General features: G+C 36.4%; 1 protein-coding gene across 2 annotated transcripts in view; it reads right to left on the reverse strand.

The window, feature by feature from the left end:
- TRAK2 (trafficking kinesin protein 2) overlaps positions 1–15,392 on the reverse strand; it is a 67,064-nt gene that overhangs the window by 17,672 nt on the left and 34,000 nt on the right. For both annotated transcript variants that reach the window (XM_045868215.3, XM_045868214.3), the window contains 7 exons: positions 14,047–14,241; positions 6,873–6,949; positions 5,270–5,386; positions 4,055–4,264; positions 3,056–3,134; positions 1,020–1,150; positions 500–574 (listed from right to left, as the gene is read on the reverse strand). In XM_045868215.3, the coding sequence (XP_045724171.1) occupies positions 500–574; positions 1,020–1,150; positions 3,056–3,134; positions 4,055–4,264; positions 5,270–5,386; positions 6,873–6,949; positions 14,047–14,241 (884 nt within the window). The remainder of the gene's footprint in view (positions 1–499; positions 575–1,019; positions 1,151–3,055; positions 3,135–4,054; positions 4,265–5,269; positions 5,387–6,872; positions 6,950–14,046; positions 14,242–15,392) is intronic.

The following is a 15,392-nucleotide window of genomic DNA, read 5'->3' on the forward strand; positions in this document are numbered from 1 at the left end:
TAAACCCTTACTGTAGAACTACTCTATCGGAAACTTTTGGGGATGGTGCTTGGGAATTTCATTTATAACTCATTTTGCCAGGTGATTCTTAGTGTATGCTAGGGGACCACTAAATTATATCTAATACATAGAATTTTTATAGATAAAAAGTAAAAGATTTTTGGTGTTTCTCCTGACATATCTGCAAAAACACTTATTATAAGAAATTATTTTAAAAACTGTTGGGTTAAGGTAGACTGGTAAAAGGGTCACATATTCCTAAAGAATCTTACAAAAGACAAGGTTTTCTCTATTAATCAAGAAAGATGTTTTCATGTTATTAATTTTAGGGACAGAATCTTTAAATTGCTTTACTTCTTAGATCTCATAATTTAATCTTACTCTTTTGTTGTTATTTAAAATCTGGCAATCACCTTTAATCATTCTTAGTCATGAAAATGAAAGAAACTATTAATTCTCCCCCCCCCATATTACACAAGATAAAGGAAGATTTGATTACCTCCATTGTCAGCTGTCTTTGGGCATCTTTGGAAGCTTGTAGGTGAAGTCTCAGTTCCTCCTTCTCAATTACATGCTAACAACATATTAAAAGAGAAAAATGAGCCTTCCCATATAAAATATGGGCTACTCTCCCTTTTTTAAAGACATCTTAAGAGTGTCTCTCAGGGGTAAGGTCCAGAGGCCTATAAAAAGCTAACCTTTCAAAAGCCAAATAAGAGCAATAAAATGCGCAGAATACAAAATCTTAATTAAGGTGTTCAGAGGTCAATGAGCATGAGTCACTAATCCACATCACAGTTTTCTAAGGAAAATCTAACCCCACTTGAAAGAGAGAAATAGTAACTTGAAAGAAGTTATTCATATATTTCGTGACAGAAGGGCTATACCAGCCATCAGACTAAAGCACTGTAAAGGGGTAGGGAGCATGTTTACTTTGCTTAATGTATCTAGCATCTAGCAGAGTGCATGTACTAGGCCAGGGCTTAACAAACATCTGTTGAATGAATGAATGAACCTACTTCTTTAACTTTGTGCTGAAGATCTACAATTTGAGACAAGAGAGAGGAGATCTCTTCTTGGTACCGAATCAGTTCATCACTCTTCCCAGATAATTCTTCAGTCATTCTGGACATCTGAGCATTTGTTTCACCTGGGAAACAAAAGAGAAATTTAAAAATTAATATAAATGTAGGGTAGGGGTTGGCAAACTATGTCCTGTAGGCTAAATCCTATTTTGTAACAAGCACTGGACTATATCACAAATAGATTTGTAACATAAATTTAAAAAATAAACCCAGATAATTGAGTAGAAGAAAATAAAAGTTCTTCTGAAATAAGCTAATGCTGAGAATTGAATAGGAGGCAATGAAACGAAAAGAGGTGACTCGTAAAGGCAAGCAAGCTAAAAGTTTTGCCTCAATCTTTTTCTTTATGAAGGACAAGAAGGCTGGAAAGAGATAGGTGAATTATGTATGCTTCCAAGTACCAAGACATCATTTCATTTATGTCTTTGAGAACTCTTCAGGGACATCAATAATTTCCCACAAGCAACGAAAATTAAACTTAACAAATCTAACAAAGGAACATTTCCAAATGAAACAGTCACAATCTGTTAAAGCTATGAGATGCTTTTGTACAAGAGAGACTTTCCAGGATCCCTAGCAAACTGAGCAAGGCCTCAGAAGCAATCCCTAGAGCCTAGCATTCTTACATGCACATAAAATAGAACCTTTAGAATTCCACGGAGAAAGGAAATCTTGCATATAAAAACTCTGACATCAAACACAAGTGGCAAAACTATTTCTCAGTGTTATATAAAACTATTTTAAAATTCACAGAAGGTCTATAATATTTCAAAGGATGGCAATAAGGAGGCAGGAGGCTGGGATCTAAGCTCTTGGGCAAGTCATTTCCTCTTTTGTTTTTTAAGGCATAAGAGGTGCATGATGGAGTTCTGATGGAGAAGATTCAATTGACATTCTTTCTGGTTCTCTTAACATTGTTATTCTAAGCTATCACATTCTGAGGCCCACAGCCCAGATGAACTGGCATGATGTTTCATATCTTCTCTTTCAACATAAAAGGTTATATATTTATAGAGAAATTAGGTATCTTTCTCTAGTAAAGCCTTTTTCTAGCTGATTTATTTTAAAAAATATTTTTAATTAACAATATCATACCAAAATACGTCCTGTTATAGACACATAGTTGGCACTTAATAAATACTCATTGAATGTAAAGTTTTATGCCATTATTTAAGCCCTGGCTCTGCCACTTATCAGTTTTCCAACTTTGGCAAATCATATTCTCTATATTGTCTACAGGACTATTTCCTTATTGACAAAACGAAAGCTTCAGTTCCTTTCACTCTAACATGCTATAACTGAAAGAAGTCTAGGTCTTTCTTTAATGATGATGGCAATTTGAAATAAAGATATTTATTAAAAGTACATATGATGTTTTGTCTAGAGTTGTGGGCTCAATGTGATATTCCAAGATTTTCAGTAACTATTTAAAATTTTTTTTTTTTTAAAGATTTTATTTATTTATTTGACAGAGACAGAGACAGCAAGAGCAGGAACACAAGCAGGGGCAGTGGGAGAGGGAGAAGCAGGCTTCCCACTGAGCAGGGAGCCCGATGCGGGACTCGATCCCAGAACTCTGGGATCATGACCTGAGCCGAAGGCAGACGTTTAATGACTGAGCCACTCAGGCACCCTTAAAATTGTTTCTTGTGGAGCGCCTGGGTGGCTCAGTCATTGGGCATCTGCCTTCGGCTTGGGTCATGATCCCAGAGTCCTCGGATCGAGCCCCACATTGGGCTTCCTGCTCCGCGGGAAGTCTGCTTCTCCCTCTGCCTGCCTTTTCCCCTTGCTTGTGTTTCCTATCTTGCTGTCTCTCTCTCTGTCAAATAAATAAATAAAATCTTTAAAATAAATAAATAAAATTGTTTCTTGAGATGCCTCTACTGAAACCATTGATTTAATTTCTGAGTTGGTGATAGACCACCAAAGAATTGCCCAAGAACTATAAAATAAAATGTGTTAATACATACGAAGTTCTTTAACACAGTCATTGACAAGCTGTTGTTCCTTCTCTTCATAGGTAATAGTTTCTGTCTTTATGTGACAAGCCTTTGAGAAAAAAAAAAGTTTAGTTTTACTGATTTTTTTTTTTTTTCTAGGAATTGGAATATCTTCCAATGACTTTACAGTATTAACTTAAAAAACCTTTGATTCTCGGGCGCCTGGGTGGCTCAGTTGGTTAAGCGACTGCCTTCGGCTCACGTCATGATCCTGGAGTCCCGGGATCGAGTCCCGCATCGGGCTCCCTGCTCGGCAGGGAGTCTGCTTCTCCCTCTGACCCTCCCCCCTCTCATGTGCTCTCTCTCATTCTCTCTCTCTCAAATAAATAAATAAAATCTTTAAAAAACAAACAAACAAACAAACAAAAAACAAACAAAAAAACCTTTGATTCTCATTTGAAGGTGAAAGTTCACCAGTTGAAAAGGAAAAATAAAATCCAAAAAGCTTTATCTAAAATAAAGATATGGGACAGGATATGACAAACATCTCCCCCTCATTCCTCTCTGGGCCTTTGCACAAGCCTACTCATCCCCTTGGTGCCTCCCCTCCCACATACTTTTCTGCCTCGCTAATCCCTAGCCTCAGGTAAAATGTCACTTACTTAAGTAGGACTTTGATCCCCCGCCCCCCACCCCCCATTATACAAGTTCAGGAAACCCTGTTATTTTCCAACATAGTTCTTATCACAGTTGTAATTATTTAGTTGTTTGTGTAAACTCCCTAAGATATATATTCCATGCTGTGGTTTTCTCTATTTCATCTATCAGCTTGCTATTATCTACTTGTCAATGAATGGGATCTAAGTGACAATGAAAGGCAAATACACATGCCTTGGCTGTCACCCCCTAATTGGAATGTCAATAGCAAATCCTTACTTATGTCCTATTTTACCTCAATGCTACATGGACCTGAATCTATGACCTTTAAGGTAAAGGAAAGTGGGAATTAGTGGGAAAGTGGGAATGTACCTTGGATCGAAGAGCCATATTCTCCTCTTCCAGTTCCTTGAGTTTTTCTTGCAGCATGTCCAACTGCAGCAAACCTTGAGATAAGCTAAAGGACTCATTGAACCGGAGAGGTGTAGAACAACTGGAGTCAGTTTCACTCTCTTCAGAAGCAATAGAGACAATTCGAAGTAATTCATCTTTCTTGGACAGCTCATGCTGCAGTTGATTAACCTGCACATCAAAGGGCTTGATTTATAAGATGGTCTTTCTTTTGCATTATTTCCATGTAATACTGCTTTTAATTCATGGAGCAATTGTTTCTTACCATAAAATAAAATCATAAAATCAGTTGATAGATTTTACTGACTAAAGTTTTAAAAAGAGAATAACAAACTTCAGATACTTCCTAAGATATAATGTTAGAGCGTTAACTCAACCAATATAGCTTTTTCTGTACTAGGTGAAAAGCCAATTCTTATATTCTATATAATAGGAATGTAGGAAGAAAATTTAACATAAGATAATGATACATTCACACTTAAAAACAAAACAAAACTGAAGAACCTTCAAAGTGTCAGAATAGACCCCTCCTTCAAAGTCTCATCCTAAATAAAGGCTTATACTTTTAAGCTTTTAAGTATAACTCTGCATGACTTCCTAACTTTGGTTTTAGAAAATAAATATTTCCAACGCAAAGGTTCAAATGTTATTAAACATAATGTATTTATAAAATATAAATGAAACCAGATAATAACAAATTACAGGAAGTTTTAAATGCAACCATTCAAGTTAATAATAAATCAGTTCTCACTAAAAAAATATTTATTGCATGAAATAAATTTCTTTACCTTTTCCTTCTGTTTGGGTTTTTGAATAAAGATACCTCATTTGGGTATCTATAATTTAGGGTTATTTTTTCAAAATAAATTTAAGATAAGATCACACAGAAAGTCTACATAAAGGGATGAAGAAAAAGCGTTAGAATCTAAGCAGGGTGCCTTATGTTTGGTAGATCCTGAACATAGGCTTTTATACCGACTAAGGTGGAGTCCCATGAGCACTCTGTACAATAACATTTCATTTCTCTACTGGTTAGTTCAATGGCTGCCAACAAAGTCAACATGTGCTGGTGTTATTTACCTACCTATTGTTAACACTTCAGGGGCACCCAGAAAAATTTCTTCATTGCCCAAGAAGTAATTATTTCATGCTACAAATACTTGATCAAAGACTTACTTGATCAAAGGCTTGTCCCAGTTGCTCCTCCAGGGCTTCATTCTGCTCAGACAAGACATGGTTCCGTTTTAAGAGAGCTTGTCCAATTCGAGCAGCTAGCTCCAGATCACGATCTCTCTGTTAAAATACCAAACACATCTTTTGAGAACAAACAAAATTAAATGGTAGTTTAGAAATTCTTCAGTTTCCCTAAATTCAAAAGCAATGTCCTAGAAAGCATCAAGATTCATTTTAATATTCAGATATCACAAATAAACACAGGGCCTGACACACGGTGGTGTTTAATATATGTTGGTCAAATGGATGGCCACCATAGTTATAAAGGGGGTATTTCTTTTCAAGTGAGATTTTTTGATCACCCTATTAATTGAATCAAACAACCCAACCTTTAAACTTATGATTTGGGGGAATTAAAAAATCAACAGGGTCTTTAAAAAACGAAGACAGGGCCTGGCACACAGTGAAAGCCCAACAAATATTTGTTGCATGCATTTGCCTATTATGCATGGTAATGATACAGTAAGTGTGTTGAAAACAGTTCCAATTAAGGCAAAGTTTCTATCTATGTATTCAGAGCCAGAGGCTTAAAGGAAAGCATAATCAAGAGCCCTACTGTCAATTGCTGCAAAAATGATAATGTGAGATAAAAGAGGAGGTAGAAGACTAGAAGTTTTGAGGCTACAGGTTCTGCTAAAGCATAAAGGAGTCTAAAGAAGTCAGTGGTAATGATGCAGGGAGGCCTATAGAAAAGCCAAGCAAAGCAAGAGTTACTCCTACGTAGATGGTGATACTTAGCAAGCATGTAGGAATCCCACCTATGTGGTGGTGGTGAGGATTGTATTCTGTAGGATGAAAACTGTCAATATACATCTAGCTGCCTTATATACAAGCATGGATTCCACTTATATTAATCACTGTAAATAAAATTAAGCTTCTATCCTTACATATGAAAACAGGTAGATGAATTATCTCCAAATTTTCAAGGCCCACTCTCCTCATTTTCAATATAGGCTAAGTGGCATACACAACATCATTCTAGGGAGCTGTGGGGAGAGGGGAGAAGGGTACTTCAAAGAGAAAGACAGTTTCTATAACATCAACTGAAGTTGACGTATAAGGAGACACCTCTAAGAATGCCAACTGGAAGAGATACACTGCACATATTAAAAATGTCATGGACAAACTGAGCTGAAATAATAGTCCAAACCGAAAGTAAAGAAAGGAAGATGCTGCAAACCGCTGGTATTGATTTGCAATGGAGCTGCTTCTTGAATGGGTAAGTCTGCTCCAGGGTAACAGCAAGGATTTATTAAACAAAACAAAACAACACTTTCCTTTTTTTAACATAGCTTTTCTAGGATAGGGAAGCTAGCACCATTATAACAATAACAACAAAAATTAAACCCTCTGCAACTTCCTAACAATAAACTTCAGGAGCCATTCTATTTTGGAATGCCAGTTGGTATGCCGGTCCACTTATAACAACCTTATACAAAATAACCCAGAACAAAGACATTAATGTTTTTCATTTGATCTGCAAACTTGATAGATTTTAAATGACTGTCAAGTTTTAGTCCTGGAGAAAGAAAAGATATATTCTTACCTCTGCCAGGAGGTGTGTAACCATGTCGATATCATTGTAAGTTTTGGTCATCTGCTCCACCCTGTCTGTGCCTAGAACTAAGATAGTTAAAAACAACTGTTTATAGTATTTAAAGTTTTAAATATTCATAAGAGTTGAAAGATAACAACAACAAACTCAGGCTTTTACGAAATGCCATTCAGGAGAATAAAAATAAATGTGAAAGAAGAAAAGAAATGTTTATATATTAGACACCCGAGAAATGGACCAATTATTACAAACAAAATGTACATCATACAATGAATTAAGAAAGTTATCAAATGATCATAAGGCAGCCACTTCCTGACTATCTCCTCCTCCCTCAGTAAGATCAGAATTTTAGTCCACTCACACTAGAGACTGTGGGCTTGAAGAATGGATTAAATCACCGATTGTTTTATGCCCTAATCTCAATTAAAGTTCCTGAGGGGCAAGTTAGTGAGGGGAAATATATTTAATTAGAATTCTGTTGTGATTATCTTCAATATCTGTGATCACCTATCATGTGAGCTAATACCAATAAACAAGAAATAGGACTTGTAGGACCTTCTGTAACTCTGTTACGAAGCATAATTAAAAACTCTATGAAAATCTCTACCATATCTAGGCCTCTGCTATAAGATAAACTGTATATTACACCATTATTTGCATAATTTAAGTCCAAGATTTCTGCATTAAATTCAGGAACTGTCAGGGCATTGAATAATATAGCTCCAAAGAGAAAGACAAGTATGACCCCAGTGATTCCACAGTCACAATAAGCAATACCCTTTTAAGCTAATGATGCATCCTAAAAGAGGGATCTTTTGACTTTGGAGTGCATTACATGAAACAGATCTGTGTTTGACTGAGACTAATTTTATAATTAGTTTGCTGTGAAGTGTGGAAAAATAAGAGGCTTTAGAAGCAGAAAAGCTGAATTCACGCTATCTGAGTGAACTTAACACTTCTGAAATTCACCTTCCTTCTTTACAATATGTAGGTGATAACACTCATCTCACAGGGTCATTAGGAGGATGAAACAGGATCATTTAATGAGTGGTATTAATCTACTGCTAAGTGTCATACAAGTGTGTATAGTTACTACTCTTTAAACACAGCTGGTATGTATGAAATAGCACTGATTTAAAATTCTCTGTAAATAATGCACTGTGTTGGCAGCAGATACTATGATTTAAGTCACTTGTAGTTCCTTAGTCCCATCTTCTCCTTGAGGTTGCCCAAAAGACACCATGGGACATGTTTACTTTATTTTTTTTTAAAGATTTTATTTATTTATTAGAGAGCGAGCGAGAGAGAGCACAAGCAGGGGGAGTGGGAGAGGGAGAAGCATGCTCCCAGCTGAGCAGGGAGCCTGATGCGGGGCTCGATTCCAGAACCCTGGGGTCATGACCCAAGCCAAAGGCAGATGCTTAACCGACTGAGTCACCCAGGCACCCCAGGACATGTTTTACTTTTATTTGAGCTTTTTATTTTCCTTTCTGGTAAAACTGCTTAAAATGAATCTGGGAATTACCTAGAACTTAATTATTAATGACATCTTATTCCTAGCTAAAAGTAAAACAAAGTGCTGGATTAATAGTAATAGGAGATAGAAAACTAAAAAGATCTGGATAGAAACAATTTTACCCCCAAAGGATCTATATTTGTAAGTAGAAAAACTGGCTCCATAATTTAACCACAGGGATAAGAGAAACAGGCTTTTGGGCCAAAGGAATCTTCATAATTTACTTCCAGTGTGAGGTCTCCACTATTTCTGGCCTCAATAATGAGACAAAAAATCAAATCATATCCATGTTCTAAATTAATTACAGGAAACCAGCCAATGGTTACAAACCTAAATGCAACCTAGGGTGGTGGGTCTCATCTCTAGAGTCTAGTTTAATTGATTTGAAGAAGCCCCAGGGCACACGCAGTAAGTAAAAGATGCCCAGGTGTTTGGACATGGAGCTAGCAATGAAAACTGCCAATTCAGAAGTAACACTTGAAGCAAGAACCAGGAATCCTAGAGACTCCGTTAAAAACAGTTTTTATAAAACTAACTGAAACAATATATGATATAGTTTATATTACATGATTGACCAGAGTTGAAGGTGAAGTGGTAAATTTATTTTGAAGTAAAACCAGTAAGTTAAGGCTATAATAAAGAGCTTAGCTACAAGTCACGCATGAAGAAAGGGGAAGAGAAAATAAAGGACACAGTAAGACAGAAAAGAGATGTTTAGAATAAAACATGTTTTAGGGAGGAGAAACTAATAATAGGATAATAATGAGGTGATAACAACTTCCATCTCACAAGGTCATAAAAAAACCTTGGGTCCGCTCATTCTCAGTAATGGGCTCTTTGCACCATGCTGCTGTTCCTGTCATAGTGCCACCAAGATCAGAAGGCCTTCATCTGATGAAATAACCAGTATCCATCTGTGAATGCAGGTTATCAAAACACAGATCCCAGGGCGCCTGGATGGCTCAGATGGTTAAGCGTCTGCCTTCAGCTCGGGTCATGATCCCAGGGTCCTGGGATCGAGTCCCACATCGGGCTCCCGGCTCAGCGGGGAGCCTGCTTCTCCCTCTGACCCTTGCCCCTCTCATGCTGTTTCTCTCTCGCTCTCTAAAAAATAAATAAAATCTTTAAAAAACAAAAAAACCAAAAAAACCCCACAGATCCCAATTTTGTTTTAAAATTGTGAGCATATCTTCTACATATGGATACAGAAGAGAGGCTGGAAGGATACACATTAAAATGTCATAGTGGTTATCTCTAGGTAGGGATTAGGCTGATCTCTTGTTTTCTTTTTAATCTTTTACTAATTTTCCAGGAAGAATAAATGTCTTTGCAATCAAAAAACAGCAGCTCTCGTTCAGAGAGCAAAAATGAATTTTCAAATGCTTAAACATTTTTACAGAACAATTTTGCAAGTTGGTTTTCAAAGGTTGTTAATTAATGTTCAACATTTTTGGTGTAAGATTTGGAGAATCTTATGTTCCTGAAAAAATATGGGGGGAGGGATATACTTAAGTACTTTACCAATTCTTACTTTAAGTTCTAATTCTGCATAATTTCACATCGACCACTCAACCTCACATTTTTTGAGGATGGGAAGGGCCAATGTTAACCCATTTTGACATCTCTGTAATTTATATGAGATGGTGCTTGATAGTTCTCTCATTTTTTAAAAAATTTATTTTATTATGTTATGTTAATCACCATACATTACATCATTAGTTTTTGATGTAGTATTCCATGATTCATTGTTTGCATATAACACCCAGTGCTCCATTCAATACGCGCCCTCTTTAATACCCATCCCCCGGCTAACCCATCCCCCCCCCCCCTCCCCTCTAGAACCCTCAGTTTGTTTCTCAGAGTCCATAGTCTCTCATGGTTCGTCTCCCCCTCCGATTCCCCCCTTCATTTTTCCCTTCCTACTATCTTCTTCTTTTTTTTAACATATAATGTATTATTTGTCTCAGAGGTACAGGTCTGTGATTCAACAGTCCTACACAATTCACAGCGCTCACCATAGCACATACCCTCCCCAATGTCTATCACCCAGCCACCCCATCCCTCCCACCCCCCACCACTCTAGCAACCCTCAGTTTGTTTCCTGAGATTGAGAATTCCTCATATCAGTGAGATCTAGAGTTTTTACCACAATTACTGAAATTTAATAAGACTTCTAATCTCTCCAACCCTCTCGTAGCAAAAAATCAAAAACAAGCAACAAAAAACAGAAATGAAAGACAAACCACCCATGTGGCATAGTCAAAGCTGCAAGAGCTCCTGGCAACTACAGACAGGTCTTCCGGTTTTAATCCCAAAGAAGTGACCGCTGCTCTTGCTGCTAGAATATGGAGAACGTTTCTGCAATACAAAAAACTGCCTTCAAAAGCACTGAGAACAAAAAGAAGGTGTTTGATGATATATACCATCTAGGACAGCCTTTCTCAACCGGGTTCCAGGGGAGAATTAAGCCCTACATATAATGATTTGAGTGAGACAATTTTCTCAATTCTCCCACAGATAATACTCAATAGGTGTCTTGGGGCATATGACTTAATTATTTTGTGGAATTGGTTGAGAGGAAATATAAATATGCTAACCTCCATGATCTGACTTACGGTTACTGCTTCCTGAACATTATCAGTTATATTTCTTTTCCTGCCAGTATAGATTAATAATTTTGGAGGGCAGACCTTGAGGAAAAGTCTAAGCAGAAGTAATTATTTCTGGGGCACCTGGGTGGCTCAGCTGGTTAAGCGACTGCCTTCGGCTCAGGTCATGATCCTGGAGTCCCGGGATCGAGTCCCGCATCGGACTCCCTGCTCAGCGGGGAGTCTGCTTCTCCCTCTGACCCTCCCCCCCTCATGCTCTCTGTCTCTCATTCTCTCTCTCTCAAATAAATAAATAAAATCTTAAAAAAAAAAAAGAGGTAATTATTTCTACAACTGTATTTCTTTACAAAATTGTACACCCTCCCTAATTCCTTAAACTCTCCAATGAACATCACTATGAAATGGCCATATAGCTTTGGTTGACAATGCTTTGTACTGGTGGTTCTCAGATCTTAGTGTGCATCAGTACACTCAGGAGGACTTATTAAAACACAAACTGCTATGCTCCACTTCCAGAATTTCTGATTCTGTAGATCTGGGGTAGGGGCCCAAGAATTTGCATTTCTAACAAGTTCCCAAGTGATGTTGAGCTCCCAACTAAAACTTAGAAGACTAATCATTTCCCCCTAACCCTTTTTTCTTATGCATTCTTATGCAAGGTGATCCCTTATGCCCAAATAAAAAATACCCTGAAAGGCAGATGAGGTTTCTTTCTATTTTTAGCCTTTCCACGAACAAATGGTACTTTCTGTTATGATGTGCTATGACTGCACTGCCCACCCACAGCTCACTCTGGGTCTCTCTCTTAGTAAAATTAAGGAAATCCCGAAATGACTTGTTCTGCATGCAAAATATTCTTTGATTTTTAGATTTAGATTTGATTTAAGATTGAGTATCTTAAATTTTATATATGGCAGGGACTAGGATGGAATTATTTTTTGGGACCCACCCATTGCTCTCAAGTGTTCTATTTTAAAAGTAAACAATCTCTTTCTGGTTTGGTGGGGCCTTCTGAGAACATCCAGTCTCCTTTCATCCACTTGAGGTAGGCTCCCAACCCAAAACTCTGCCCATGCTTCCTTCCAAATTTATTTTTCTTCTCACAACTCTTCCAACTTCTTTGTGTTACAAAAGAGAGAAAGTGCCTCTGCCTGCACCACCTCTTTTCATTAGTTGTTAAAATTCATTTTAAGGAGCAGGAGTATCTATTGGTATGTGAGGGAAGTAGGGATAAGAGGCTGAAGTTGTACCAGGGAGCTAAACCCTAGGATGGCCTGTGAGGGTACATAATAATTATTCACAACCACAGATCTTGACATCTCAAAGGGACAGATAACTGTTGGAAAAGCTCAGAGAATGTTTTGTATCTTGGCTTTTTAAAACATTGATCAATTTGCTAAATAAAGTAAATCACTTATCTTTTACACTCATAAGATGCAAATTCAAAACGAAGTTTATTTATATTTGAGTGAACTGTTAACCCAAAGAATTGATATCTTTAAAATAACAGTGAAATTGAGGTATAATACAGAGATAAAGTATTAGTGGACCAATGATAATCCTAGTTTATCTGCTTCATGATCTTAAGTATATCATATATAGTTCAATTTTCAAATTGTTGAAATGAAAATAGTACCTTTAGACTAAAGGACTAGGATAGTTTTCTGGACCCTGGAAGTATGGATCTGTAACATCCTATTAATCTTAAGTTTTAAGTTGCTCTCTTGAACATTATGATTTACTTTGTATGGGGTCCCGAAAACCAAGTATTTTAGAATTTGATTATCATTTATTTTCCAAAGAAGTTTATTTTTATTTGAATTCTTCCTAAAAGTAACTCCATGAAATTATGATCTAAGACAGATTTCTAGCTACAGTTCCATCCTCTAGTGGCATATATGACAAAGAAGAAGTAAACTAAGGGGCACTTTCTGTGCTACTTTATCAAAATAATGACAGAAACTAAACTTATCCTGATGAAATTTCAATGTGAAGTTTCTTCTCACAAATCTAAAAATGCATGGGACAAAGACAGATGGAAATAAAAAAACAAGCACTTCTCAGAAAATCTCAAGCAAGCAACTTCTTTTTTTTTTTTGCAAGCAACTTCTCAAACTTGGAAGTTAAGAAAACCTTAAGAGCTTTAATTTAATATTCAGCTACTTACAAGAATTATTGAGGAAGAAATAGTTTTATTTAAGTCCCTTGATATTCTAATTCAAGTTTAAACAACGTTTACAATTTTTTCTTCCTGAGCAGTAAGTAACCTAGTTCTAGGAAAACTACCATTAGAAGTTAATGATTACTATGAAAATTAGTATTTCACAACAATCACTAAAGACACCGAAGTGCTCACTGGGAAAATGTCTAGGAACTGATGCAATGTCATATCTAACTCAAATGAGAAGAATTTTACAAACATATCAATGTTGAACTTACAGACTTTTTATATCCTAATAGCTACTATGCACACAACATTTTTGTAGTGAATGAATAAAAAAAAGTCAGCTCAGCCTGAAGCAGATGTTTGGAATGAGGTCAAAAGCGAAAAGGTCTCCATAGTTTAATTATTAAAACTACTTATGTATCCCAAAACCATGCTTCTTAATGACTGACCTCGTTCCTGTGACAGTGTTTAACAGAAAGTATAAAGTAAGATAGCTGATGGCTCAGGATATCAAACTACTGGGATAATAAATGTTTTGAGATATAAAGGATATTAAAATTTTAAATTAAAATTTCAACTACTTTTTTTTAAGTTCCTTTCTCTACTCAGTTTGAGGAAAGTATCAAATAAAAGAAAGGAGAAATGGAAACATCTGAGTATTGCTTGTAACCCCAGACACTCAGAGTCATAAGAATGACAAACTCGCTGCATTCAGACATAACACAGAATCATCTCTTTCTGTTGTGAAATCAGTTTAAGTAGGTACACAATTAACAATGCCTAGGGATGCCAAATGTTTTAAAAGTCAACACCAAGATACTTATGATCTTTATTTCAATGGACAAACTCTAAAAGGGTAAAAAAAATACTCACTCATATAATGGAAAGTCTCTTCAGCAAGGACTGGAGAGAGGGCATCAGACGCATGCTGCTGCTGGTGTGGGGACTGCGTCCAGTCTTGATTTTCATATAGAAAGAGAGAGTCTACTCTTAGCTTATACTGGGGTAGCTGTTCTTCCAGCAGACTCACCAGCTCAACTTCAGGGAGATCCTCATTGGAGCAGACATCTAAAAAGGAGATTCCATGTAAATGAAGCCAATATATTCCAATTTACTAGGCTACAGAGAAAACATCAGTGAAATTAGTTTGCAAAGTAGGATAACCAAAGAAACACTAGCCAGGATAATTTCTCCAGTGATTTTTATTAATATATGTTGGTACTATAATTGGTCTTTCTCTAGGTTTCTTTAATATGAAAACTTCTATGTAAAAATAATACCATGAATTTTAATTATACCCTATTTAAAAATATATTGCTTGGTGAATATAACTATGTTTTTAAAAACTAAAATGAATTTGAACAAATTTCTTATTTCCTCCTTATCAGTCAGTCTCTTCAGTGTTGCTTAAAAGAGAGCTGATCTCAAATAACATATATGCTTGGGGGAAAAAGGCAACACAAAACAATGAGCAGAAAATAGCTAGTTCAAAAGGAATAAAATGATACGTTCTTTAATAACAAAATTTGAACGCTGTGGGAGGATTCTTCAAAATTTGGAAAAATTACATTTCAGTATATTCTTACAGTAGCTAGATATCAAAAAATTAACATTTATTGGTGAAATGTTAACTAGTAATGTTAACATTTCAGCACCGTGTTCCAGCACGAGTACTGGAATAAGTACTTTATCATTTTTATTTTGAAAGATGTGGTACATACGAAGTCCTGAATACCTTTCACATCATACTCTCACCTACACACCTCGAGCTACCTTCTGCATACATCCCTGAACACACTTGGCTTCTCTGCCTTTATGTGTTTGCTCTTGGCTTCCTGTTTCAAATACTGCCCCCCATTTAACACTTCCCAAATTTAGCAGTTTACAGAAAAAGTAAATTTATCCCTTTTAACATGCTTAAAATAGAGAAAATACAGGATGTCATATCAACCCTCACACTTTATAAAGAGATCTGGTATTTCCTTTGTGGGTGGTATAAAGAAACATATCCTTACCCTGGCAAAGAACAACAAAGTTCATTTTAAGAAAGCGTATTTTAAAAGAGTAAATTTCTACTACTTGACCTTAACAATGACATTTTAATAAATCAAACACGAGTAAACTGACAAGATCACATACCCCTCTTTACCTAGGACAAGCAGTGACTTCATAATCACAAAGATGAGTTACATAATCACAGAGATAAGGTACATTAAAAA

The sequence above is a fragment of the Mirounga angustirostris genome, unplaced genomic scaffold (assembly GCF_029215605.1).
Source record: "Mirounga angustirostris isolate CCGP_5_RB_7025 unplaced genomic scaffold, mMirAng1.0.hap1 SCAF_3, whole genome shotgun sequence".
Lineage (NCBI taxonomy): Eukaryota > Metazoa > Chordata > Mammalia > Carnivora > Phocidae > Mirounga > Mirounga angustirostris.